The sequence below is a fragment of the Lissotriton vulgaris genome, unplaced genomic scaffold, assembly GCF_964263255.1.
Source record: "Lissotriton vulgaris unplaced genomic scaffold, aLisVul1.2 SCAFFOLD_4575, whole genome shotgun sequence".
Lineage (NCBI taxonomy): Eukaryota > Metazoa > Chordata > Amphibia > Caudata > Salamandridae > Lissotriton > Lissotriton vulgaris.
The window spans coordinates 13,504-41,186 of record NW_028248011.1 but is presented as its reverse complement, the minus strand read 5'-3'; the positions used below and the strand labels follow the sequence as shown (position 1 = coordinate 41,186).

Sequence of the window (27,683 nt, the reverse complement as noted above, 5' to 3'; positions counted from 1 at the left end):
CGCTGGGCAGAAGGAGCTATTGGTCTCTCCTTGTCACTGCTTCCGGTCCTTATCGCTGCTTCCGGTTCACTCGGGGGTCAGAAGAAGCTGTAGGTCTCTCCTTGTCACTGCTTCCGGTCCTTATCACTGCTTCCGGTTCATTCGGGGTCAGAAGGAGCCGTGAGCCTCTTCTTGTCACTGCTTCCGGTTCACACAGAGGTCAGAAAGAACGGTGAGTCTCCTGGGGTCTGCTTCCGGTTTACTGGGGTCGGAGCGAAGCTATGAGCCTCTTCTTGTGACTGCTTCCGGTTCACTGAGGGTAGGTCAGTCTAGTTCTTATACAAAGGAGCTTTATTTCGTACAATCACTACTTCCGGTGCCGGTGTCAGCGCTCCTGAGCTCATTACTGCTTCCGGTTCGTGTCAGTGTCTGGCTGAGACTGGGCCCGGCCGGGGGTTCTTCCTCTTCCAGGCCCGCGAGGATAGACGCGGCCCCGGCCCCACTCCTGTGAGTACCCACGGGGGGGGGTCATCGAGGGGTGGGGGCATGGTAGCATCCTTGGGGGCAGTGACCGAGGCCAGAGACACCTCCTCTCACCCGGGGGCTTCAACCGAGGAGCTCCAGAGATGCAGCCCCGCGCAGGGCTCAGCTGCATGTCATCCTCGCTGGGCCTCTGCAGAGGGCCCGCAGTGCTGGGGGCTGTGACTGAGGGGCTGAAGAGATGCAGCCCCGCGCAGGGCTCAGCTGCATGTCATCCTCGCTGGGCCTCAGCAGAGGGCCCGCAGTGCTGGAGGCTGTGACCGAGGAGCTCCAGAGATGCAGCCCCCGCGCAGGGCTCAGCTGCATGTCATCCTCGCTGGGCCTCAGCAGAGGGCCCGCAGTGCTGGGGGCTGTGACTGAGGGGCTGAAGAGATGCAGCCCCGCGCAGGGCTCAGCTGCATGTCATCCTCGCTGGGCCTCTGCAGAGGGCCCGCAGTGCTGGGGGCTGTGACTGAGGGGCTGAAGAGATGCAGCCCCGCGCAGGGCTCAGCTGCATGTCATCCTCGCTGGGCCTCTGCAGAGGGCCCGCAGTGCTGGGGGCTGTGACTGAGGGGCTGCAGAGATGCAGCCCCCGCGCAGGGCCCAGTGGCATGTCATCCTCGCTGGGCCTCCGCAGAGGGCCCGGGAGGGAGGGGGCTGTGACTGAGGGGCTGCAGCTCATGTCTGCACTGGCCCTGGGTGTGTATGGTCGGCCTCACCCAGACTCTCCTGTCTGAAACCCTCCCCTGTGAGAGATGCACCCTTTGAACCCTACTCCCAAGGGTACGATTCCACATGTACATTTACTCACATGTAAAGCTACTACAACCCTCACTAACAAACTGAGAGCAAGACATTACCCAGAGAACATAATTCAAAAGACCAACAAATAGCAAATAGCAAAGCGCTCCTTGAAACCCCCCTAAGGGATTCAAGAGAAAAGGCCAATTTATGTGACTACCTACAATATTACATCTAACCAAATGAAAAAGAGAATAAATAAGAACGTTTGAATACTGAATACTGGAAACTTCACCATGGAATTTATTTTCTCAGAGATGAGATAGGAGCCTCAGGGACTCACTAGTACACACTAGTTTATGAAAGAAAATGACCAATCCCACATCCATACCTTGCTTGTTGGGCTTGACAAAAATGACTGAACACTACCCCTTCGGCATTTGTAGTGTGTGCCACCTAACATCGCCAACCGAAACCTTGGAGCTGAGTTTACAAAACACCTGACGTCAACTCGAACCATACATTTGTAATTAGGGCTCCCGGTTTTCTGCTATTTATTTTTTAACATTTCCATTTGTATTTGACCATATTTATTTTTAGGGCATTTTATCTGTATGATCCATATTTATTTTGTGTTTTGAGTATAAAAGAAGTTGTAAACTGTACATGTCTGTATTTATTTAATTGATAGACGGGCACTCAGAATTTGATGTCTGTCGTGTTTTGAATATTTAGGCTGTCAAGTGTTACATAATATATCCACCGGTAGGGCTATAATTAATAAAAGAGAGCACAGAGACTCACTTAAAAGCAGCGCAATTTTCAGTACTTATCCACTTTTAAAAATAAATGTATCTGCAAAAAGACATAAAATCCGTAAAAATGGAAAACGGGGAGCCGTAATTGTAATTCAGTCCTAGTTATATAGCTGCCCATCTTTATATACATGATCAGCTGCCCATCTTTATTTAATCAATCAATACATTTATAGAACGCGCAACTCACCCGTGAGGGTCTCAAGGCGCTGGAGGGAGAGGGGGGGTGACGCTATTGCTCGAAGAGCCGTGTCTTGAGGTGTTTCCTGAAGGTGAGATGGTCCTCGGTCAGTCGTAGGTGTGTGGGGAGGGAGTTCCATGTTTTGGCTGCCAGGTAGGAGAACGATCTTCCTCCGGTGGTGGCTCTCCGGATCCTTGGGACGGTGGCGAGGGCGAGGCTGGCAGAGCGTAGCTAGCGGGTGGGGGTGTAGAACGAGAGGCGGTTGTTGAGGTATTTGGGGCCATTGTCGTGGAATGCTTTGTGTGCGTGGGTGAGGAGCCTGAACGTGATCCTCTTACTGACTGGGAGCCAGTGCAGGTTTCTTAAGTGGGCGGATATGTGGCTGTGGCGGGGGATTTTGAGGATGAGTTGTGCGGAGGCGTTCTGTATGTGCTGGAGTCGTTTCTGAAGTTTGGCTGTGGTTCCTGCGTATAGGGCATTCCCGTAGTCCAGTCGGCTGGTGACGAGGGCCTGAGTGACGGTTTTTCTGGTTTCGGTGGGGATCCACCGGAAGATCTTGCGGAGCATGCGCAGAGTGTTAAAGCAGGATAACGAGATGGCGTTGACTTGCTTGGCCATTGTGAGGGCGGAGTCCAGTGTGAATCCCAGGTTGCGAGCGTGGTCCGTGGGTTTTGGTGCGGCGCCCAGTGCTGTGGGCCACCAGGAGTCGTCCCATGCGGAAGGGTATTGTCCGAGGATGAGGACCTCCGTTTTGTCTGAGTTCAACTTTAGGCGACTGAGTTTCATCCATTCTGCGACGTCTTTCATTCCTTCCTAGAGGTTGGTTTTGGAGGTTGCTGGGTCTTTGGTGAGGGAGAGTATCAGTTGGGTGTCGTCAGCGTAGGAGCTGTTGTTGATGTGTTTGCGTGCGATGGCGGCGAAGGGGCTCATGTAGATGTTGAAGAGGGTTGGGCTGAGCGAGGATCCTTGGGGTACGTCGCAGATGACCTGTTGGCCTGGCGCTAAATAACAGATGTTTATTGTTACCAACTCAATGGTACTCATTTTATCGACCTCAGATGGATGAAAGGCTGAGTGGACCCGCCGAGATTTGAACCTGTGACCATGAGGTCGAACACAGGCCCCTGCAGTGGCTGCTTTAGTCCACTGAGCCACCAAACCGCTTATTTTGTTTTTCACTACTGTAAGGCCTACTTCTCTCATAGGCTAGCATCAGGAATTCCCTTATATATCTTAAGTGGTAATTCTTAATCTGAAAGGAATGGCATTGCTATATTTAGAATAGTGGTGTTAAACACTACGTACTGGTGTGGTTGAATTTTACACTACTATTTTAGAAATGCTACTTTTAGAAAATGGGCATTTCTTTGTGCTTATGATTCTTCGCGCTTTGCAGACAGACTCCAATCCACGTCTAGGCCTGGGTGACAGCTGCACTTTGTGCATACTTTTAAGACAGCCACAATACAAGAAGGGTTGGGTGTGACAGGGTTACATCTGCATACTGATAGTCTTCCTGGGCTGGGAGAGAGAGAGGTGGCTCACACTTATATTTGTATAGGTTGTGTCCTGCCCACATACAAACGGCTGATTTACACCCTACTGATGTCTAGGGACAGGACTGGGTTGAAAGGGGGTGTTGTGCACTTCTAAAGTTTCGTTTGAAGTTCCCCCTTGAACAAAGGTATTTTGGAGTATAAGTACAGAGTACTCTGACCCATGTTTTTAGACACTGTGTGGATTTGTAAATAGATGCTGTGGCTCTACATACTGCATCAGAGGACTGCTGTGCTGCCAGGGGCACTGCCACAAGGATTACTTTGCTTTAATATGCTGACCTGCCTGACTGCTAGAGAAACTGCCATTTTACTGAGGAAACCAGTATACTGGCCTGTTGCCTGTCATGCCTGCGCTTCATGCCCCACCTGTTCTCCAGGGACAAGTGTGTTGGCCCCCTCCCTATTCAGATAAGGATCTCTAAAGGATTCCAGGGCGGTGCTGCTTTTGTTTAGAGAGCAACGTATGTTTCAACTTGGTTTGCCTTGCCAGCACTCTGTTGTGTCAGAGCGGTTTGGCGCTGTATCTGGTGCTACTGGGAATGGTGTGTGGCGCCTAAATACTGTCAAATTCCCTTTTTCTTTGAAACCAACAGTCCGAGGGCAATGTGCACTCCCCAGCAGGGACCCACTCAAGTTCTCCTTTCTGAACCAGCATGGCCACAACTTCAGCATCAATCCCTAGAGACTGCCTTGGCACGGCAAGCCCAGCACCGTTCGCCTGATTCGGTAAGTAGGGTGCCACCAGGTCACCGCCACAGTTTGGATCAAACAGAGAGAAAGGTGCTGTGTGAGACTGAAACAGGGGCACAGGCGTCCCGTGTTACTTTACAGGCAGCCCTTTCTCCTCTTACAAAGAATAAAGGCTGTGCTCGGTTACCAGCTGCATGCCCGTTCAGGGCAGCTGCCTTTCACTGTGTGGTGCAGGAGGCCCATCGAGTTCTCCCCTTGGTGTGCTGGAGTGTGTGTGTTTTATCCCCGCTCCCCGTGTTGGCACATTCTTTAGCAGTACTTCCCTTTACTTTCCCCCCAGGTAGACGGCCGATTCACAGGCAGTAGGAGATTTCCCTAAATAGCCGGATAGTTATTTGAGGCATTCAGGTTATCGTAAAGCCTCTTAGAGAGGCAACCGTATGTTTCAATACTGTGGATTACTGTAATAACTGTAGCAGGGGCCCCAGTGCCCTGTGCTGGTGCTCATTTAACCCTTCCTATAAATACGTTTACTAGCAAATGGTCAACAAATAATGACCATCTATGCCCCTTCTGCACTACCCAACCAGAAAGGTTAGCCCACGCCCTTTTTATAGGTCCGGAATATAAACTTTTGCGGCTTAAATGGATCAGACCAATATGCATACAGAAAGGCATCATGAGTGGTACTGAAGCTTTAAGGATACTAAAAACAGACTCCTCTGATAGCATGGTAATTGCAGTAGCCAAATTCTTAAAATGGATGTGGGCAATACGAAGGGAAAAATTGAAACTACTGAAGATTGTTGTGGTTTAATTTGGTTTTAAATTTCGACTCTAAATTATGAATTAATTGTATAGCAAGAGCATACGTGTGTGTGTGTGTGTGTGTATGTATGTATATGTATATATATATATATATATATATATATATATATATATTTTTTTTTTTATGCAGACTCTTCTAATGTGTTTTAAAGTGGAAATATTTATGTTTAATAAATGTGAATGGAACGACCTGTACATATCATCAATTGAATTACAATTATTTGGAATTACCCCGGACACTGTGGATTAAGGGATGTAACCAATAAGAAATGTTGTGTTTTTTATGTGTTTTTAGAATGTTGTCTTTTATGACTTTTTTCGAAATAAAGACTTATTTGAATTGAATTGTATCATGTTTGCATTTCACAACCTGTTGCATTTCATGCCCTGATATTATAATGTATGTCGTTTTGATTCTTGTGTTGACAGGATAACAAGTGCTATTTCACTAAATGCATGGTATGCACAGTGCTTATGGTTCATGTCATTTGGTCTTGTGTTATACAATGCATAGTATATTCTTTTATATAATATTGTGTTGAATCTCTTTTGTGGTGTGTATTCATTGTGTTACTGGTGTGAGTGTGTTTATCGATTGCCTCTGGGGATAAGTCTGCCTGCTTCGCGACACGCTATCAGAGGGCGGGCACCGGTTGTTTTTGGTGTGTAGCTTACTTGCCCTGACTAGGGTGGTGGGTTCTGCCTGGCTTAGGCGCATGCCCCAGCCAACCAGAAACCCATTTCTAACAGTTGCCCATTCCTGCAGTATGTTTTTTGAAGTGAGGAGACAATCATCTAAGTTAAAAAGTTTTAAAAACTGTGGTTTAGAACTACAAAAAAATAACAAACTTAAAAAGTAAATAAAAAAGTTGTCAGCTTAAGCACATTTTTGTCTGTAAGACTTCAAATTATCTAAATGAATAGGGAACAGTACAGAGTTTATGTCGGCCTCGTGGGAGAGCTGTGTTGGCTAAACTACCGGTGAATTGTTCAGAACATAAGACTCTTACTATGTCACTATTGAACATCTCTTTTTGCAAAACCCTGATGAGTGATGTTGCTAAAACTTTGCCAACAAACTACTTTTTCCAGGTATTGGGTGGGAGGGTTATTACTGGGGCATAAGAACTAACCCCTTCAGGTAGATTCACTGTGCCAATTGGGTGCCGTGACGCACACTGCAGGAAGTTGTTGACGCTGTGGACGTGATGCGCAACATAAATATTGTAGGTACGAGAATCTTGGAAAGCCAAGAGTTCATTTGTATGAATGCTTCGGAAGGTGCCTGGCATGTGTCTAAACCGGCGAATCCTTGACTGTCGAAACCAAAATCTGTGTAAATGACTGGTTTAATTGGGGGGGAAGTCATGAATTGTGAACTGAAATGTGTATGCCACTGGTGACTGCTGGAGTGTGTAGAGCAAAAACAAAGAAGGAAAAGCTGGTCCCGACTTTTGAAGGTGATTCCCATTTGAAGCAATAAAAGTTGCTTTTTGTGGGCTTATAATTGACAATTATAAACACAAAGAACGCCAACTTAATTGTTTCCGATGTGAATATCAACATCTATTATTCAAGACCAGACTTTAATTTTTCAGGGCCACGTAATAATGTGCAAGTTCATTATTACTCAAAAACAATAATGAACTCCATTCCCTAGACGCTGGCAAATCGTTAATCATTCTTTACAGGGGCAAATAGTAAATGAAACCTAATCTGGGAAAAACGCTGCCTGTTAAATCCAGGGCTTTGACATCTAATACTCTCCTGCAGGATGCTAGGCTGAGGAGCATTGTTGGTGTTTCCTAGACAAATCTGAGCTTACTGGCCGATCCTGTAGGGATTTTAGCACTCCATTCACATCCCATAAATAGGTGTATTTTTGTTTTGAGGGATCAGATTGATACCTTGCATAACCCTCTGATAGATACTCCCACTACCAAGGAATGACCTGCTTAATTAGCTGAGCAGTAGTTGTTCACTGATGTGTAGGCGAGTCCCACTGATGCTAGCTCTCCTAGTAAGTTGATTATTTATGAAGGAAATTGGAGCCCCAAGGTGTCTAAACCCTCAAGTCTCGACAGGGACATATCAGTAGTGTGGCTCACTGGTTAGAGGCGGCAGACCCGAGAGCAGAGGACGGCCCGGGACCAGGGTTTGATTCCCGGCGCGGCAGGTTTCTGGACCAGGGTCAGCGGACTCGATAATTCTCTCGCCTCGGTGCCCACTCTGATCAGCGATCACACTTGGCAACTCTGGGCATTAGCTTGCCTCATCTTCACTAACGGCCCCACCAGACCGCCGGACATTGGAAGCACCTGCTAACAAACTCTGCCTCTCCTCTTCTCTTGATTTACTAAAGTACTACAATTTACGAACCCTGATACAAAGGGTCCACATTCCAATTGTTGCACCAACCCAACTATTTCCCCCAGACTGCTGAATATTGTTTTATTTTTATTTATTTATTTTATATGCTTATAAAGCGCCAGAATAGACCCCCGAAGGGGTATCTCCGCGCTGTAGCTGCAAAGAAAGGGAGGATAATAGTGTGTCCGATGGTGGAAAAAGACAGTTAGTTACTGGGGAACAGGTAGGTTTTTAAGTTTTTCCGAAAAATCAGGTGGCTGGTGAGGGACCTTAGTTCCGGAGGCAATGAGTTCCAGAGTGTTGGTCCGGCATAAGCCAGCGCACGGCCACCTTGCCTGGTCTTCTTAACTCTGGGTACCTTCAGTAACTGTTGGTTACTGAAGCGCAAGGAGCGCCCAGGGGTGTAGGGCTGAAAAATGTCAGTCAGAAATTTAGGGTCCTCCCCTATCAAGCTCTTGTGAATAGTACATAGAGTTTTAAACTGGACTCGTTTCTTTACTGGGAGCCAGTGAAGTTTGGTCAGTAGGGGACTGGAGGGAGTCCTTGGTGGAGCATTCAGGACAATCCTTGCTGCTGTATTTTGGATTACCTGCAATTTCTTGAGTTGTTCTTCGTTTGCTCCAAGGAGCAAACCGTTGCAGTAATCCACCCTACTGATAACAAGAGCCTGTACCAGCGTTTTCCTATAGTGATCCGGTAAGTAGGGGAAGACTCGTCTTAACATCCCTATAGCTCGAAAGCAGGTACCGGCTACTTGATTAACATGATCTTTAAATGTAAGTTGCTGATCAAGTAACACTCCCAAGTTTCTAACCGTGCTCTTGGGGATGGGGACGGGTCCTAGTTCTTGGGGCCACCAGTCGGATGACCAGTGTGCCGCCGCTTGGCCGAACAGCATGACCTCGGTTTTCCCGACGTTACACTGCAGACAGTTAGATGACATCCATTCTGCAATGGCTCTCATGCCATCTGCAAAACATCTTTTTATTGCAGGTGTAAGGTTTTTGAAGGGAAAAAGGAGTTGGGTGTCGTCAGCGTACGACACGGGGGTGAACCCGAAAGATCTTGCTAAGTTGGCGAGGGGGGCCACATATATGTTGAAAAGTGTGGGGCTTAGACAAGAGCCCTGTGGCACTCCCTTGTTGAGCTCCCTATGAATGGATTTATGGGAGCCCAGCCTAACTTCTTGGGAACGTCCAGACAGAAAACTCTCCAACCACGCCAAAGCCTCTCCTTGTATGCTTACCTCCTTTAGGCGATGGAGAAGCACCATGTGAGACACCGTATCGAAAGCGGCGGAAAGATCCAACAGCACCAGAATCATAGAGCTACCATCATCCAGTGCCATCTTGATGTTATTGGTCACTTTTTGAAGGGCTGATTCTGTGCTGTGGTTCGGCCTGAACCCTGATTGTGAATAGTCCAGGCCTTCCGTCGTTTCAAGGTGTTGGGAGAGATAGGTGTTCACGTGCTTCTCCGTGATCTTGCCCAAGTACGGTAGGAGAGAGATTGGACGTAGGTTGGAGAGGTCTGTCCAAGGAGATGATGCCTTTTTCCTTATCGGGTTCACCACTGCCTTTTTCCAGTCTGCTGGAACCTGGCCTGTCCTAAGGGAAATGTTAGCCACTTCAAGTACGTGGGGACCCAGAAGAGAAATCATGGGGCCAACCATTTTGGCAGGAATGAGGTCATTGGGGGACCCTGTTTTTATGTGACCGCAGAGGGTGAGGAGTTTTGTGTTATCAATCGGGCGAAAGGATATCAGTGGAGGTTTATTGTATATGGCAGGAGTCTGGGGTGGGCATATGTTGGTTTTATTTGTGCTGTTATTGGCAGCTACTATTCTTTCATAGACAGTGTTTATTTTATCTTCAAAGAATAGAGAGACTTTATCGCATAAATCCTGCGAAAAGTCATCGGAGCTTTCACATGCAGTTGGTTTTATGAAATTCTGCAGAATATTAAAAAGCTCCTTAGAGCAGTTGCCCGCTTCTGCTATCTGTTGTGTTAATTGTTGTTTCCTAGCCAACTTTATATTTTTATAATACTCTGATTGGGCTTCTAGGAAAGCTGCTCGGCTATTCTCAGTTTTCCTTTTCCTCCAAGCCTTCTCAGCTCGTCTGCATTTTTGTTTCCCTGCTCTCAATTCCTTAGTATACCAGCTTTCTTGTTTCGACGTTGGATACTGCTTATGTCGTTTTAAAGGAGCTATGATGTCAATGGCTTGCTTGATAGATTCATTGAGCTTAGCTAAGGCCATATCTGCTGTATCTGTTTCCTGAATATTGGGATCTGTCCATACTTCCTGGACTTTATTAGCAGTTACTTTGTGCCATTGTCGTCTCCAGGTGGGGGAAGAAAGTACATTCTTAGCGGGTCTTGCGGGAGTTAGTAATACGAATTCCAACAAAGAGTGATCTGTCCATGCTATATCTTTGGCCGGTGAGCAGATCACTTTGGCACAGTTGGAAGAAAGTAGATCAAGCATGTGTCCTCCTATGTGGGTGGGTCCATGATTTTGTAGCTCTAAGCCCAAGTTAGAAAGATCTGTAATTAGAGCCGTGGATTCGGACAAGGTTGGCCGATCTACGTGTATATTAAAATCACCCAAGAGAAGAAAATCTTCTTTCGATTTAAGGTGGGGGGGCTAGTATTTCTTGGAGGGTGAGTGCAAAGTTAGGGTTTGGTCCTGGAGGGCGATAAACCAAGGCCCCTTTCCAGGTAATATGGTTGGTTAAAAGTATTTTAAAAAACATAATCTCTAACTGCGAGTTTAAATGTTGTTCTGTGATAGTGAATTGTATATGGTCCTTGTGTATAATTGCCAGGCCACCTCCTATTTTAATGTCTCTGTCTAAATGTTTGATCTTGTATCCGGAGGGAATCCCCATTGCTATTGCTGTGATTGTGTGGCGTTTTAGCCATGTCTCCACAAGAAAACACATATCCGGTTGGGTGGAGTAAATTAGATCCCAAACCTGATGTTGGTGTTTGGGTAATGAGCGTACATTTAGAAGGAAACTCTTCAGGCCCTTTGAGGGGGGTTTTAGGGTCTGGAAGGGGAGCGTTGTTATTAGATAGACGCCGACATTGTAGACAGGAAAAGCCTCCCTCAATTTGCTGCCAAGGGATGTTTGTGCTACATTGAGTTAGTGGTCTGAGGCTCAGTAGCGTTTGGGCGGAATAGGTAAGTATATGGTTGCCCTTACCGATAGTTGCTTGTGGAGCAATGTCAGGGTCCATCGCCCCTCGCCCCGTCCTGTCGCGGAAGGGCGCAGACGAGCTTTTCTTCGGCGCTTCTTAGGCGCATTCGAAGGCGCCCCCTGCGCGCAACCGCTGCACGCTTGAAGGAAGGGCATGGCTAAATAGCCCGGAGTGAGGTAGCCACTAGAGCGCTAACCTCAGCTCCGGCAAAACCGGAAGGGCTGCCTGGCTCTTACCTGTCCGCCCTCCGCACAACGGCACTGGTAGCCGAGTCGGACCAGGGCGGGCAGGCTGAAATATCGAGCCCAGGCGATCTGTTTGCTGGGAGAGAATGCAGGTACTTAAAGAACACGTAAAAACTGTCTAAAACAAAATAATGCTGTCGACTATTAAAATCAGTCCGCAATTATTCTGCTTCTCGCAGCCCAAGCGTGGAAAGCTAGATCACTATTTACTCACTCGCAAGTGCAGCAGCGGGTCCGGGAGACACTGCCACCGTCTCCCTACCGCGTGCGCCCGAGAGTCAGGCCGGTCTAAATAGCCCCGAGTGAGGTAGCCGCTAGAGCGCTAACCTCAGCTCCGGCAAAACCGGAAGTGCTGCCTGGCTCTTACCTGTCCGCCCTCCGCACAACGGCACTGGTTGCCGAGTCGGACCAGGGCTGGGCAGGCTGAAATATCGAGCCCAGGCGATCTGTTTGCTGGGAGAGAATGCAGGTACTTAAAGAACACGTAAAAACTGTCTAAAACAAAATAATGCTGTCGACTATTAAAATCAGTCTGCAATTATTCTGCTTCTCGCAGCCCAAGCGTGGAAAGCTAGATCACTATTTACTCACTCGCAAGTGCAGCAGCGGGTCCGGGAGACACTGCCACCGTCTCCCTACCGCGTGCGCCCGAGAGTCAGGCCGGTCTAAATAGCCCGGAGTGAGGTAGCCACTAGAGCGCTAACCTCAGCTCCGGCAAAACCGGAAGTGCTGCCTGGCTCTTACCTGTCCGCCCTCCGCACAACGGCACTGGTTGCCGAGTCGGACCAGGGCTGGGCAGGCTGAAATATCGAGCCCAGGCGATCTGTTTGCTGGGAGAGAATGCAGGTACTTAAAGAACACGTAAAAACTGTCTAAAACAAAATAATGCTGTCGACTATTAAAATCAGTCCGCAATTATTCTGCTTCTCGCAGCCCAAGCGTGGAAAGCTAGATCACTATTTACTCACTCGCAAGTGCAGCAGCGGGTCCGGGAGACACTGCCACCGTCTCCCTACCGCGTGCGCCCGAGAGTCAGGCCGGTCTAAATAGCCCGGAGTGAGGTAGCCACTAGAGCGCTAACCTCAGCTCTGGCAAAACCGGAAGTGCTGCCTGGCTCTTACCTGTCCGCCCTCCGCACAACGGCACTGGTTGCCGAGTCGGACCAGGGCGGGCAGGCTGAAATATCGAGCCCAGGCGATCTGTTTGCTGGGAGAGAATGCAGGTACTTAAAGAACACGTAAAAACTGTCTAAAACAAAATAATGCTGTCGACTATTAAAATCAGTCCGCAATTATTCTGCTTCTCGCAGCCCAAGCGTGGAAAGCTAGATCACTATTTACTCACTCGCAAGTGCAGCAGCGGGTCCGGGAGACACTGCCACCGTCTCCCTACCGCGTGCGCCTGAGAGTCAGGCCGGTCTAAATAGCCCGGAGTGAGGTAGCCACTAGAGCGCTAACCTCAGCTCCGGCAAAACCGGAAGTGCTGCCTGGCTCTTACCTGTCCGCCCTCCGCACAACGGCACTGGTTGCCGAGTCGGACCAGGGCGGGCAGGCTGAAATATCGAGCCCAGGCGATCTGTTTGCTGGGAGAGAATGCAGGTACTTAAAGAACACATAAAAACTGTCTAAAACAAAATAATGGTGTCGACTATTAAAATCAGTCCGCAATTATTCTGCTTCTCGCAGCCCAAGCGTGGAAAGCTAGATCACTATTTACTCACTCGCAAGTGCAGCAGAGGGTCCGGGAGACACTGCCACCGTCTCCCTACCGCGTGCGCCCGAGAGTCAGGCCGGTCTAAATAGCCCGGAGTGAGGTAGCCACTAGAGCGCTAACCTCAGCTCCGGCAAAACCGGAAGTGCTGCCTGGCTCTTACCTGTCCGCCCTCCGCACAACGGCACTGGTTGCCGAGTCGGACCAGGGCGGGCAGGCTGAAATATTGAGCCCAGGCGATCTGTTTGCTGGGAGAGAATGCAGGTACTTAAAGAACACGTAAAAACTGTCTAAAACAAAATAATGCTGTCGACTATTAAAATCAGTCCGCAATTATTCTGCTTCTCGCAGCCCAAGCGTGGAAAGCTAGATCACTATTTACTCACTCGCAAGTGCAGCAGCGGGTCCGGGAGACACTGCCACCGTCTCCCTACCGCCGTTTGCTGGATGCCTCGGACGAGGATTGTATGAAGAAGGATTTAGATTGTTCTGAAAGGCCTGGTAAGAGCCAATAACTCATGTAATTCACCAGGCCATGAGATATAATTGTCCCTGCAGTATCAAGAGATGTTGAAATCCTGATGAGGTCTAACAGAAGATCCAGGAGCAGGGAAAGTTTCCCAGGAGAGTTGCAGGACGTCTCCAGAAGTACTGAGAACAATGACTGGTCTTTCCAAAGAAAGGTCACCATGATCAGTTCTGCCTGTTGGTTGCATGCTTGAGCAGATACTTTAAGAATCACAAGGAAAGAGTGAACACATAATGTAGGTGACCGTGCCAATCCAGGGCTCGACAAATCCACTCGCCCGCTCGCATTTGCGAGGGAGAATGGATCAGGACGAGCTATTTTTAGGTCCTACTCGCCCTTTCTGGCGAGTAGGAAGTCAAACTAACTTTTGTCCTCTGTCTTTGAAAACAGAGCAAAAGTGACAAGATAACATGATTTAAAGGCACTTTTATTGCTCCTAAAGGGAATGAGCAATAAAGATGCCTTTAAATCTTGTTATCTTGTCACTTTTGCTCCGTTTTCAGAGACGGAGGTCAAGTGGGTTGCAGTCAGGTCGAGGGGATTTTCCATGGTACTAGACCTGCAGGACTAGTACCATTTTTCGGATTTGTCGAGCCCTGCAATCTTAGAGAGACAGCCATGGCGATGGCCATTGATTTTGGTCTCCAAGAGCAGAATCTTTTCAATTGTGTATTCAGATGGGAGGCAACGAGGTACGAATAACATGGGTTTATCGACAGTGTACAGATTGAAAATGCGGTGGATTAATTTCCAATCGCTGGAATCTCAAAGGTATCTCCAGTTCCAGTCAGCCACCACATTGTTGCGACCAGAGCGGTATTCTGCTCTCACAGAAATGTGATGCTGAAAGCAATATTGCCAGAATTCTTTTACCATCTCCACTAGGACGCTGGACCTGGTTCCCCAAGTCTATATATATATATATATATATATGCTGGACTTGTAATATGTTGTCCATTTGAAGCACAATACAGCAGGTCGATTTCTAAGGTTGTTGCTCGAATATGAATTTACCTTGGAAAAAATGAAAAGCCAATAGTCAATTGGCAAAACAGCAAGAAATTGGTTTAATTAAATGCAGCGGCCAGCAGAGCATCAACAGAGTCATGTCAGAAGACTGTCTCAATGTACAGAAGTTTTGGCCAGTATTATAAACAGTTCTTGAGGTACAATACCATGATTATACATTCTTGTAAAGGACATTAATCCAGGCCTGGTTTTGAACAATAAAGACAACCATCTGATAAGGGGGACACATATGTGTGTAGACTTTGTGGAGACGTAGTTTGGGCCAGTGTGCATGTGTCCATGTGTTCAGCATGGGTAACGTGTGATCATTGCGTGTAGTATTCATGCTGTGTTCTGATTGGCTGAGTGTTCTTAACTACATGTGGCATCTGACTTTGTGTTATTTTGGGAACATGTGCGCCTTTGGCCAAACGTGTTTTATTGGGGCCAATCTCCTCGGACTTGTGGTGTAGCTGCCTATCTGTGGGATCGACCTGGGTTTTTCTTTTCCTCCTGGTTGTCCTCAGGCTAAGTGTAACCGCACCTGTGACCTATCAATCAGTAGGCTTGGGTTTGGGTCGCATGGCCTGTCTGACCACGTATCCCCGAATCCGGGTTGATGGGGAGGTCATCTTAGGGGAATTCAACAGCAATGATACACCTAATGTACATATAACATGGCGGTCATTGATATCACATTTGCCGACATTCTCATTATTATGCGTACATTTGTCACAACATACCTCAACATCGTTTTTACTGATATTGACATTGCTATGCATATATATATATTATAGCGTACATTGACATCACATTTACTGATATAAACAAGGTGTCAGGGTCTTGATCGCAAATTAGGCAGCTAATAGTTCTAGACTATTTATGTGGAGGCCTGATTCATCTGGTGACCACCAACCTCCTGTGGAGATACTGACACCTCTGGCCACCCAAACCCAAAGGCTGGCGTCTGATTCTATGGTGAAGTAGGCACCGAAGATGGTTCAGGCTGATGTGGTCAAACCAGCACTGCAGTTCTGCTTTGAATTCCGGAGTCAGTTATATGAATTCAGAGTATGATAAGCCCCTCTGAAGGTGTTGGATTTCTTTGTCTTGGAAGGACCTTGCGGGAGAATGTTCTGAATAAAAGAGGCTAGTAACCCCACAATCCTGCTAGGATTCTCAGAGACACTTTGTCTTTGTTCAGATGAATCATCCAAATCAGCTGCGTCAACAGGAGAGTTTTGTCTTGAGCCATCAAAAAAGTCATCTAAATAAATACGCCTCACTCCTCTGGCTCGGAGGTTCTCTAATACTGGCATCATCACCTTGGTGAAGCATCAACGGGCAGATGAAAGTCTGAAGTATCCAATCCCATTCCAGAAGAATTGTAACTATTTCCTGCCGGGTAGAAAAACGAGGATTGTGTGGTACGTGTCTTTTAAGTCGAGATGCATCATCCAGTCTTGTCTCTGAGGTCTGTGAGGAGATGGATCCAGTCCATTTTGACATTGCAATGCAGAATCTATCCATTGGATCCTTTCTCACCCTTCTTGGTCACTATAAAAACGTTGCTGCAAAAACCCGTAGGGTTTGGGGATGTTTTCCAAATCACATCTTTCAGATAAACTTGGAGTCTATAAAGTTATGATCTTGAAAGGAAAAAAGATCTGTATTAGGGAACCTGGTTTGATCAGGAAACCCATAGAACTCTATTCTAAAGCCCTTCGTGGTTTCTAATACCCAGGAGTTCTTGTGTAGCAGATTTTCCCAATTGGCTATATAGAATGTTGTCCTGCCCCCCAGGGTCAAAGAAGTGGCTGGAATGATTCTTACCTGTCCAACCTGTTCCTGATCGAAATTTCCTTGGTTACAGAAACCTTCTCTTCCATATCTGCCTGGACCTCCTCGCTTCATGAGAGGAAGATTGTGCCTCTTGTTGAGTCTGACCATTCGTGATGTCTGCTTTGTAAGTCTCTGAAAGGGCCTTGTAGCATAGTTCAGCCGGGCGATCACCCTCTGTGTTGCCCAGCCAAAGCAGTGTGGCTGATTTTCATATAGCCATGTCTGAACTGGGGTGGCAGAGTGGGCTAAAGAACGGTGATGGATTAAACCCAGATCTTTTGACTGGGTGTGAGTGTTTGATTGGTTCAGATGCTCCGTCCATTACCACACCCTTTTGTACTGCTTTGGCCGCCATAAGTGTGGCAGGGTATGCTCAGACGTGAGTCCCTTGCTCACTTTGCCACTGGATTCAAGCAAGCCGGGCTGAAGACGGCTGGAATGTCAGAAACCAGTCCTTGGAAGCTTGTTTCCAGTCCAGGGAAGACCTGGCTTGGCAGTTCGGGCTGGACTGTTCCCATGAGGCACAGGGTTAGACTGATTTGCATATGGCCATGTCTGAACTGGGGTGGCAGAGTGGGCTAAAGAACGGTGATGGATTAAACCCAGATCTTTTAACTGGGTGTGAGTGTTTGATTGGTTCAGATGCTCCGTCCATTACCACCCCCTTTTGTACTGCTTTTGGCCGCCATAAGTGTGGCAGGGTATGCTCAGAGGCGAGTCCCTTGATCACTTTGCCACTGGATTCAAGCAAGCTGGGCTGAAGACGGCTGGAATGCCAGAAACCGGTCTTCGGAAGCTTGTGTCCGGTCCAGGGAAGACATGGCTTGGCAGTTCGGGCTGGACTGTTCCCATGAGGCACAGGGTCAGACTGATTTGCATATAGCCATGTCTGAACTGGGGTGGCAGAGTGGGCTAAAGAACGGTGATGGATTAAACCCAGATCTTTTGACTGGGTGTGAGTGTTTGATTGGTTCAGATGCTCCGTCCATTGCCACCCCCTTTTGTACTGCCAAAGCAGTGTGGCTGGAACTCCTTTTGTAGTGATGTCTGGGGCTTGTATAAAACTGTGACTTTGTGGGCAAACTTGCCCGGATCCTTTGCAAACTTGTCACCAAACTTGAAATTTGCCCTAGGGCCTGCCTCCATTATCATGAATTCTTCTAGTGTGAGCCCAATTTGGATGGGAATAGATTTGAGGTATTCGAATGATAGGGCGCGGTTTGTTATCTAGTAGGCCAGCAGCGCGTTGTGCCCAACCTACTAAAACAGGGACAACGGCTGTACCTGATTCTTTTGCTTGAACTACCATTTTCAGGATTTTACAAACGGGCCTTGCCAGATCAAGGACCTTGACTTGACAAGTTTTCCCAGACCAGTCTATTCTTTTCTTTGGGGTCTTTGGAGGAACGTTCTAGAAAGGTCGCCAAGTTCGGATCCAGTTCATGCATCTCCACCACTGTATCTGCATTGTCCAGTCTCGGGCATTCTGAGCGCAGGTGGTTACAAACATCTCCGTCATAACCTTTATGCATTCTCCCTTGGGCTTAATCAATTACTGGTGGGTTCGGAGCCCAAACTGTGGACCAGAGACTTGGGATGAACATTAGCTTCTTTATAAAAATTCTGGGTTTGTATATTAAACCCTACTTGTGGGCCTGTAGCAATTATTGTGCCATCCATAAATTAACACTGTAAAACCTGCATTAGGCCTGCCACTGTAGCCTTTAGTATAGTTTTTAAACGGACATTTTATTTTGCCAGGCCTAAACCTTCCTTTTAATTATACATGTCATCCCATAGGTAGGCTGTAAAAGCTCCAAAGGTAGGGTGCTGGGTATTCAAAAGTAGGACATGTGTACTTAAGTTTTAGTTGTCCTGGGTCTACACTCTTCCCTACCCCCTCACACACACCCCTAGTCATTTTTCACTGCAACAGGGCTAACTTTCCCAAAGATAAATACTGGGTTAACTTATTACATTTAATAGGATATAATTTCAGCTTGGGACCAGCTTGAGAAATGCCCCTTAACCCCTTCAGCGCGGCGCGAATTTTCGCGCTGTGCTGAGGGTTCTAAGGTTCTAACGGGCTCATGACGGAACGGTTCCGTCATCAGCACAGCTCACCCGTAGCTGATGACGGAACCGTTCTGTCATCAGCATGGAAGGGGTTAAACTCATTTGAATTATAATTTAAAATCCTCTTTGATATTAAAGAGGCCTTTCTTTTTTTTAGAAAGTTGATATTTTTCTGCCCAAGCCAATACATGACTTTCTGTCAGAGTCCAGGTTTATACAACTGTTAGCGTTTCTCCTATGGTGTAATGCGTGTTCCTTCCACACAGGGTACAAAAGAGATTAGTTGTGGGGAGGGTGTTCCTCTCCTGAGCAGGATGGTCTGAGGGCTGAACCCAGTCTCTTCCTGATTTCAGAAGATGCGTGCCCTGTCACTGCTAAACGTAGTCCCCATCTGTCCTTGCCTGCCCTTTGTTTTCTTATATAGACTAGAGCCAGGTGAAGGTGAAGAACTGTCCAGAACCAGTTTTAAGGTTAGGAAAAGGGAGGGTCTCCAGTGCACTGGCTGGCACTGGGTATAAAAGTGGCAAACCTATAACCTCTCGCAGTTGGGACCTCAGAATGGCGCTGCGTCGTTGAGCCGCACAGGGATGTCTTCGGATCAGCGGTGTGTCGATTCGAAGGGCACTGCGCCTGTTCCGATCGTTCTGTTCGTGACAGTTTATCTATTTTGAAGGTAGCAAAAGAGCTTCAGAACCCACTGCTGAGGCCCAGGACCGGAGGGGGCACATCAGGCAAGGGTAGTACTCACAGATGGTAGAGTCCAGCTGCACCACCAGAATTGCAAGAAGTATTTTATGTCCCTGAGACCTCAGGAAACAGGAGGCAAGCCCTTAGAGTCACACTAGGTTCAAGTGAGATAGGTCCATTCCTTGTGCAGGACAGAGATCAGCAGGCAGCACGACCGCTCTGCACAGCAATGCAGCAATTCCTTAAAACAGTCAGTCGGTGGACAGTCAGAAGCTTTTATTGCTGCTGTAGTGTCAGGGGAAGAAGCTTCTGCTATTGTTACAGTGCTGTGCCTGCTCTGTGGACAGTAGGAAACATTTACTGCAGCTGTAGTGTCAGGGAGAGAAGCATCCGCTGCTGCTACCGCGCTGTGCCTGCTCTGTGGACAGTAGGAAACTTGTACTGCTGCTGTAGTGTCAGGGAGAGAAGCATCCGCTGCTGCTACCGCGCTGTGCCTGCTCTGTGCACAGTAGGAAACGTGTACTCCTGCTGAAGTGTCAGGGAGAGAAGCATCCGCTGCTGCTACCGCGCTGTGCCTGCTCTGTGGACAGTAGGAAACTTGTACTGCTGCTGTAGTGTCAGGGAGAGAAGCATCCGCTGCTGCTACCGCGCTGTGCCTGTTCTGTGGACAGTATGAAGCCTTTCCTGCTGCTGTAGTGTCTGGAGAGAAGCGCCCCCTGCTTTTACCGTGCTGTGCCTCTTTTGTGGACAGTAGGAAGCTTTTACTGCCGTTGTAGTACCAGGGAGAGAAGCGTCCGCTGCTATTACTGTTGTTTTGTGGACAGGAGGAAGCTTTTACTGTATCTGTACTGTCAGTGAGAGAAGCTTCCGCTGCTGTTACTGTGCTCTGCCTGTCCTTCGGACAGTAGGGAGCTTTTACTGCTGGGGTAGTGTCAGTGAGAGAAGCTTCCGCTGCTGTTACTGTGCTGTGCCTGTCCTTCGGACAGTAGGGAGCTTTTACTGCTGGGGTAGTGTCAGGGAGAGAAGCTTCCGCTGCTGTTACTGTGCTGTGCCTGTCCTTCGGACAGTAGGGAGCTTTTACTGCAGCTCTACTGTCAGTGAGAGAAGCTTCCGCTGCTGTTACTGTGCTGTGCCTGTCCTTCGGACAGTAGGGAGCTTTTACTGCAGCTGTACTGTCAGCGAGAGAAGCTTCCGCAGCTGTTACTGTGCTGTGCCTGTCCTTCGGACAGTAGGGAGCTTTTACTGCAGCTCTACTGTCAGTGAGAGAAGCTTCCGCTGCTGTTACTGTGCTGTGCCTGTCCTTCGGACAGTAGGGAGCTTTTACTGCAGCTGTACTGTCAGTGAGAGAAGCTTCCGCTGCTGTTACTGTGCTGTGCCTGTCCTTCGGACAGTAGGGAGCTTTTACTGCTGGGGTAGTGTCAGGGAGAGAAGCTTCCGCTGCTGTTACTGTGCTGTGCCTGTCCTTCGGACAGTAGGGAGCTTTTACTGCTGGGGTAGTGTCAGGGAGAGAAGCTTCCGCCGCTGTTACTGTGCTGTGCCTGTCCTTCGGACAGTAGGGAGCTTTTACTGCTGGGGTAGTGTCAGGGAGAGAAGCTTCCGCTGCTGTTACTGTGCTGTGCCTGTCCTTCGGACAGTAGGGAGCTTTTACTGCTGGGGTAGTGTCAGGGAGAGAAGCTTCCGCTGCTGTTACTGTGCTGTGCCTGTTCTGCTGACAGTAGGAAGCTTTTACTGCTGCTGTAGTGTCAGGGAGAGAAGCTTCCACTGCTGGTACTGTGCCGTGCCTGTTCTGCTGACAGTAGGAAGCTTTTACTGCTGGTGTAGTGTCAGGGAGAGAAGCTTCCACTGCTGGTACTGTGCCGTGCCTGTTCTGCTGACAGTAGGAAGCTTTTACTGCTGGGGTAGTGTCAGGGAGAGAGGCTTCCACTGCTGGTACTGTGCCGTGCCTGTTCTGCTGACAGTAGGGAGCTTTTACTGCTGGGGTAGTGTCAGGGAGAGAAGCTTCCGCTGCTGTTACTGTGCGGTGCCTGTCCTTCGGACAGTAGGGAGCTTTTACTGCTGGTGTAGTGTCAGGGAGAGAAGCTTCCACTGCTGGTACTGTGCCGTGCCTGTTCTGAGACATTAGGAAGCCTTTCCTTCTGCTGTAGTGTCTGGAGAGAAGCGTCCCCTGCTTTTACCGTGCTGTGCCTCTTCTGCTGACAGTAGGGAGCTTTTACTGCTGGGGTAGTGTCAGGGAGAGAAGCTTCCGCTGCTGTTACTGTGCTGTGCCTGTCCTTCGGACAGCAGGGAGCTTTTACTGCTGGGGTAGTGTCAGGGAGAGAAGCTTCCGCTGCTGTTACTGTGCTGTGCCTGTCCTTCGGACAGTAGGGCGCTTTTACTGCTGGTGTAGTGTCAGGGAGAGAAGCTTCCACTGCTGGTACTGTGTCGTGCCTTTTCTGGGACATTAGGAAGCCTTTCCTTCTGCTGTAGTGTCGGGAGAGAAGCGTCCCCTGCTTTTACTGTGCTGTGCCTCTTTTGTGGACAGTAGGAAGCCTTTCCTGCTGCTGTAGTGTCTGGAGAGAAGCGCCCCCTGCTTTTACCGTGCTGTGCCTCTTTTGTGGACAGTAGGAAGCCTTTCCTGCTGCTGTAGTGTCTGGAGAGAAGCGCCCCCTGCTTTTACCGTGCTGTGCCTCTTTTGTGGACAGTAGGAAGCTTTTACTGTATCTGTACTGTCAGTGAGAGAAGCTTCCGCTGCTGTTACTGTGCTGTGCCTGTCCTTCGGACAGTAGGGAGCTTTTACTGCAGCTGTACTGTCAGTGAGAGAAGCTTCCGCTGCTGTTACTGTGCTGTGCCTGTCCTTCGGACAGTAGGGAGCTTTTACTGCAGCTCTACTGTCAGTGAGAGAAGCTTCCACTGCTGTTACTGTGCTGTGCCTGTCCTTCGGACAGTAGGGAGCTTTTACTGCTGGGGTAGTGTCAGGGAGAGAAGCTTCCGCCGCTGTTACTGTGCTGTGCCTGTCCTTCGGACAGTAGGGAGCTTTTACTGCTGGGGTAGTGTCAGGGAGAGAAGCTTCCGCTGCTGTTACTGTGCTGTGCCTGTCCTTCGGACAGTAGGGAGCTTTTACTGCTGAGGTAGTGTCAGGGAGAGAAGCTTCCGCTGCTGTTACTGTGCTGTGCCTGTCCTTCGGACAGTAGGGAGCTTTTACTGCTGGGGTAGTGTCAGGGAGAGAAGCTTCCGCCGCTGTTACTGTGCTGTGCCTGTCCTTCGGACAGTAGGGAGCTTTTACTGCTGGGGTAGTGTCAGGGAGAGAAGCTTCCGCTGCTGTTACTGTGCTGTGCCTGTCCTTCGGACAGTAGGGAGCTTTTACTGCTGGGGTAGTGTCAGGGAGAGAAGCTTCCGCTGCTGTTACTGTGCTGTGCCTGTCCTTCGGAGAGTAGGGAGCTTTTACTGCTGGGGTAGTGTCAGGGAGAGAAGCTTCCGCCGCTGTTACTGTGCTGTGCCTGTCCTTCGGACAGTAGGGAGCTTTTACTGCTGGGGTAGTGTCAGGGAGAGAAGCTTCCGCTGCTGTTACTGTGCTGTGCCTGTCCTTCGGACAGTAGGGAGCTTTTACTGCTGGTGTAGTGTCAGGGAGAGAAGCTTCCGCTGCTGTTAGCGTGCAGTGCCTGTTCTGTGGACGAGGGAAGTTTGCACTTCTGCCATGCTGCACATGGTATCTCTGCTCTATGGGAGAGGGAAACTCTCATTCTAGTGACCAACTGCCCCGGTTCTGTGAGTGAGGCTCAATGGTGTGTTGTACCTATTTTGTGAGGGAGTTTATACTCCTATTTCAGAAGCATTGATCAAACTCACTGTTAGTACCGGTCTCTTGGTGCCATCGTGATGCTTCTGGATGGGGGCTCTAACCTGGAATCCTGTCTTCTCTGAAAGCCTGCAGGTAGGGTTGCCATCTTCCTCAGAGAAGAATGCTCCACATTTCTGGGTGTGCCAAGGTTGTGGAAGGGCCAGAAGATGGTATTTAAATAGTTTTTGTAAAAATTATTTTTATTTAACATCGCAATTCTGCCTCTTTGAACTTTTTAGGGTGTGTGTGTGTGTGTGTGTGTGTGTGTGTGTGTGTGTATTGTCATCTTGCAGTTGCTATATCCTGTTTATAATTCAAAGGGGAATGTAACTGAAGTGTGTTGACTTTTGTGGGGTTGTTTATCTGATGTGGCCAAACAAATGGTCACAGTATCGGTGCTTAAAGTAGCTTTGATGGGTAATATGCCAGAGCGTAGTATGTAATTTTAGATGTCACATTTGTAATCTAATTTAGATAGCTCAGGGGGTAAATATTCTCTCAGATACCCATTTGCCGTCTTTGCAGAGCAGATATCCAGTGAACTTTTAAACTAGTCTTAGATAATCTGAAGGAATGTGATGCATATATTTAGTTTAATTTGTGAGGAGTATTGCCTGTTATAATATGTGTGTATGCATGTATGTGTGTAGGAATATATGTACATATGTGGAATGTATTTAGAGCAAACCTTGCAAAAATGCAGGGTCAGAAGCAGGCATTCAGTCATGGAGTGATAGGAGAGGCAGCTAAGTTGTGGACTGTTGATGCATTGTTATTTAGTGTTCTTTGAAGAGGTGCATCTTAAACTCTTGTCCTTAATTACTGTTGGTTAAGAGGGTATTGTTCCTTATCCCAGGTGCCTACATGGAACATTGATTTTATTATTATATGATTGTTATTCTGTGTTTCACTCAGAGTCTGTTCCAAAGGTCAATTGAAATGTCTTTCTATCCAACAGTGAACAGAACCTTGGAGCCTTGATGAGATGATTTAAACTGAAGAGGATGCTTAAATACATGAACCATCCGACATCTGCAAGAGACAGCGATAGAGACGGCTGGTATTCAGAGAGCGGAAAACCCCGGACATCAGAGCTCTCAAGTGAGACAGATGGTCAGGAGTTCACTCATGGTTGGTAAAAGAACCAGACAACTGTGATTCAGATGATGAGAGAACCTCTGCAGACCTGGGTTTGTAATCCCTCTACACAGCATCATGGACACCGACATACATTACAATCCATGTCCGGATGTTGATACGCCATGGTTGTAAGTGACAGTCTCTCCTATATCTATGAGGAAGACTTAAATCCTGCTACACACAAGCTTTTTCTTTTCACTCGTGCACTCTTTTCTGAGTTTATTCTCTGTCCTGAGCCTGTATAAACTCGACGGCTCCCAAGGTGAAGTGTATAAGAGTCACAACCAGAACTTACAGAAACTGTCACTTTAGTCTACACCTAAGAGACTGCTGGACATTAGCCCCCCGCCCCCCAAGCGCCTTGAGACCCTCCGGGTAAGTAGTGCGCTCTACAAATGTCTTGATTGATAACACCCTGTTTCTGCCTCTTAGACGCTTTTTAAGCAGTCCCTCTAAACTGAGTATCCGTTTGACTGGTAGAGTGTAAAGTTTCATGTGCCCAGACTGCGGATGTAAATCACTTTTGAACATGGTCTGTCAGTCCCTCTTTCCACATTTGGAAGTTCAGCATTTATAGTAGCATAGTTACACTTTTCTTCTTCACACCAGACAGTGGCTTGAGCCTACTTGTTTGCATATCCTGAGTTTTTGAAAGGACCACAGAATGAAACGACTCTGGTTAGCAGCTCGTCTCCGCAGGGCTGAAAGTGGCATGCTTTGGAAACCTTGTGCCTGCTCTCAAGAACACTCTGATGTCACCAGACCGTCAGTTCGAGTTCAGCAAGATGCTCTACCAGCAAACTTTCCACAACATGTGCAGCGGCGTGTTGACTCAGATTGCGATGTGGAAACAGCAGTGAGCTCACAGGAGCATCAGAAGGGCATTCACAAGAACCCGATAAACACAGAATGCAAAACCCTCATTTCACAGGAAGAATATACTGAAAAGACAGTAGAAAATCCAGACAGCTTCTCCGAAGGACATGAAATGGAAGTGCCATTCTCCGAAAACAGTGAAAATCCAATTGTTCAGTCTCCTGAACAAGAACAAATCAGCAAAGGGGAGACTATTCCAATATCTGTGGCAAACATACAAATTCCACCTGAATGTGGACAAAGTGTCACCGCCCAGCCAGACATGATGAAGCAGAGAGCTAAGAAAAAATTAATAAAATGTATTTGTACTAAATATGGGAGAAGTTTTTGCAAACCTTCTGCGCTAATTAAATACCAGCGAGCATACATTGGAGATAACTCGGCCGCATTTATTGAATTGGGAAAATATTTTAAATGCTTTTCATCCACTGATCAGAAAATACACATAGAGAAGAAAACATCTGTTTGTAATGAGAATGTTTTAATTGTCCCACAATTATTGGAAGCACATCAACAAGAAAGTACAATTGAAGAAGAGCTGCCCCCAAGTGCAAATAATGAAACTAATGTCACTAAATCTCTGTTGCTAGTTCCAAATCAAGACCTAAAGCCTGCTGAAAGTGGGCAAAGCTTGAATGACTTACCACTCCAGACACATCATAAAAAATCCAGACGGACACAATACGCATGTACAGAGTGCGAGAAAAGATTCAAGGACTTCTCCTCCCTGCAGCGACATCAAGGAAAGCACACAGGGAAACGATACCCGTGCCCAGAGTGTGGAAAAACATACAGCAGGAACTCTAGTTTAAGGAGACACCAACTAGTGCATACTGGGGATAATCCGCCCCCGAGCACTAAGTGTGGGACGAATGTCAGCAGTAACTCAAACGTAACTGAAGACCAGCAAACACACCAGCCTGGAGAAATAAACCCAGATGAACAACTCTACCCCCCGTCTGAGTCTGAAAATAGATTTACTGATCTAAGCATCTACACAGTCAATAAAAATAGGCCACATACATGTCCTGAGTGTGGGAAGGGGTTCTCCAGGACATTAACGTTAACCAACCACCAGCGAATACACACCGGAGAAAAGCCATTTTCATGTAGTAAATGTGCGAAGAGATTTAGTCAGTCGTCAAGTTTGACCAGACACCAGCGGACACATGTGTTCAACGAAGAGACACTAACTGTGAAGGAACAAGAGGACAACGTTGAACCTCAAAACAACGAGAGTACAAATGAAAGAGGAATACTGCCGAAAACTACAGTTAATACCAATGAGGTCAGCAACACAACTGGCAAAAGTCGCGGTTTGGAAAGCTAGGAAACACATGTGGTGTGAGATTTGAATGGCTGGGACATCTACATCTAGAAGACTTACACCTGTTCTTTGTCATGTTTAAACTTTGAGGTGTTTTAACATGGACTTAATAAAACCAAGGTAGGAATAACCAAAAAAGAAAAGGTTCCCTTATAGGCGTGTATATTGTTAGTTATGGTTCAATAATTTGTATTAGTATTTTTTAATTTAATTGTTTAATTAAATATTACGTGAGGTTAAATAATAAAAATGAAGGTAATATATATATATATATATATATATATATATATATATATATATATATAAATCTGTGAAGACGTTGCAGCAGCCCAATCGTCGCTTCTTAGCAGCAAACACGGACCAGGAAATTCGATGCTGATTGTTTTATTTCAGTGCGTGCTCATGAGTCGCCATAACGTTTCGGCTCTGAAGAGCCTTGATCATATATATATATATATATATATATATATATATATATATATATATATATATATATTCCCACCACCGCTGGTCTGGAGTAGTGCTGACACGAGCGGTCCTGTTGCAGCCACCAGCTGGCTGTATATATCCACTCCACAACACATCAAAATTATGATGAGAACAGGACACCCAGAGCAGAAATTGCAGCTCTGGGTGTCCTGTTCTCATCATAATTTTGATGTGTTGTGGAGTGGATATATATATATATATAACATTTAATGGGATTATTCAATATTTTCTGATCGGAATTATTTTAACAATTTAAAAATATATATTTTAATATATGGTTTTATTGTTTATAAGTTAACTTAGGGACTCTGGGGGTTTTAGGGCGTGGGGATGGGTACTCTTAAGGGACAGCAAGCAATATGTAGTGTTCAATTATGATACCTTTGTAGGAGAAGTAAGGAGGTTTTTGGGTTCAGAGCTGGGTAGTCTATTGGGGTAGAAAGGAGTGTTTAGGGTTCAAGCCTAGCTAGTGTATAGGGGTACTATTCAGTTTTTAAGGTTCTGGGATGGGTAGGGTGTAAGGGTATACCCTGCCGCAAAGGACCAGTGTCCAAATACCCCCACCCCCCACACAGAGAAGCCCCTACAGCGCCAAGAAACCGCCGGTATGCATGCGCTTTAAAAGTGCTTTTAAACTCAAACTCAAACCACTCACTGACCTCTCCCATATTCCTTTTTTATAAAAAAAAAAGTCAGTCTTGCGGGGCACTGAAAGGAGCTCCGGGGAGGGGAAGTGCTGGGTCCTGCTGGACCACATGATGGGGGCCACACCACGTCCCACGGTTCTCTTGTGGGAGCTGACAAAATGTTTTATTTTGACCCCCCTTGCCCCATAGAGGCCATTGGGTCAGGGCCCCCTTACCCTACGCCCTTACTTTCTGGTTTTAAGTTCCAGGGCACGGGTATCAAGTTTATGTGGTCTGTAATGACAGCCGCAACATTTACTTCAGCCAACCAGTGAGAGCGTTCAGTCCCATGGGACTGCTTAGTCCCCCGGGACCAAGCCGACTGATGGAGGAAGAGTGACCCATTGCGACCAATCAAAATACTC

At 47.4% G+C, this 27,683-nt stretch overlaps 1 protein-coding gene across 1 annotated transcript; it reads left to right on the top strand.

Annotated features, from left to right (window-relative positions):
• The first annotated feature begins 411 nt into the window (after window positions 1-411).
• On the top strand, window positions 412-26,308 carry LOC147664951 (uncharacterized). Its single transcript, XM_086949865.1, has 2 exons — window positions 412-486; window positions 23,759-26,308. The coding sequence occupies exon 2, from the start codon at window positions 24,605-24,607 to the stop codon at window positions 26,144-26,146; it is 1,542 nt and encodes a 513-aa protein (XP_086805991.1). The 5' UTR covers window positions 412-486; window positions 23,759-24,604; the 3' UTR covers window positions 26,147-26,308.
• The last annotated feature ends 1,375 nt before the right edge of the window (window positions 26,309-27,683 follow it).

What these genes read in the sequence shown, in the direction of transcription:
- LOC147664951 (XM_086949865.1), top strand. Translation starts at nt 24,605, where the DNA reads ATGAAACGACTCTGGTTAGCAGCTCGTCTCCGCAGGGCTGAAAGTGGC.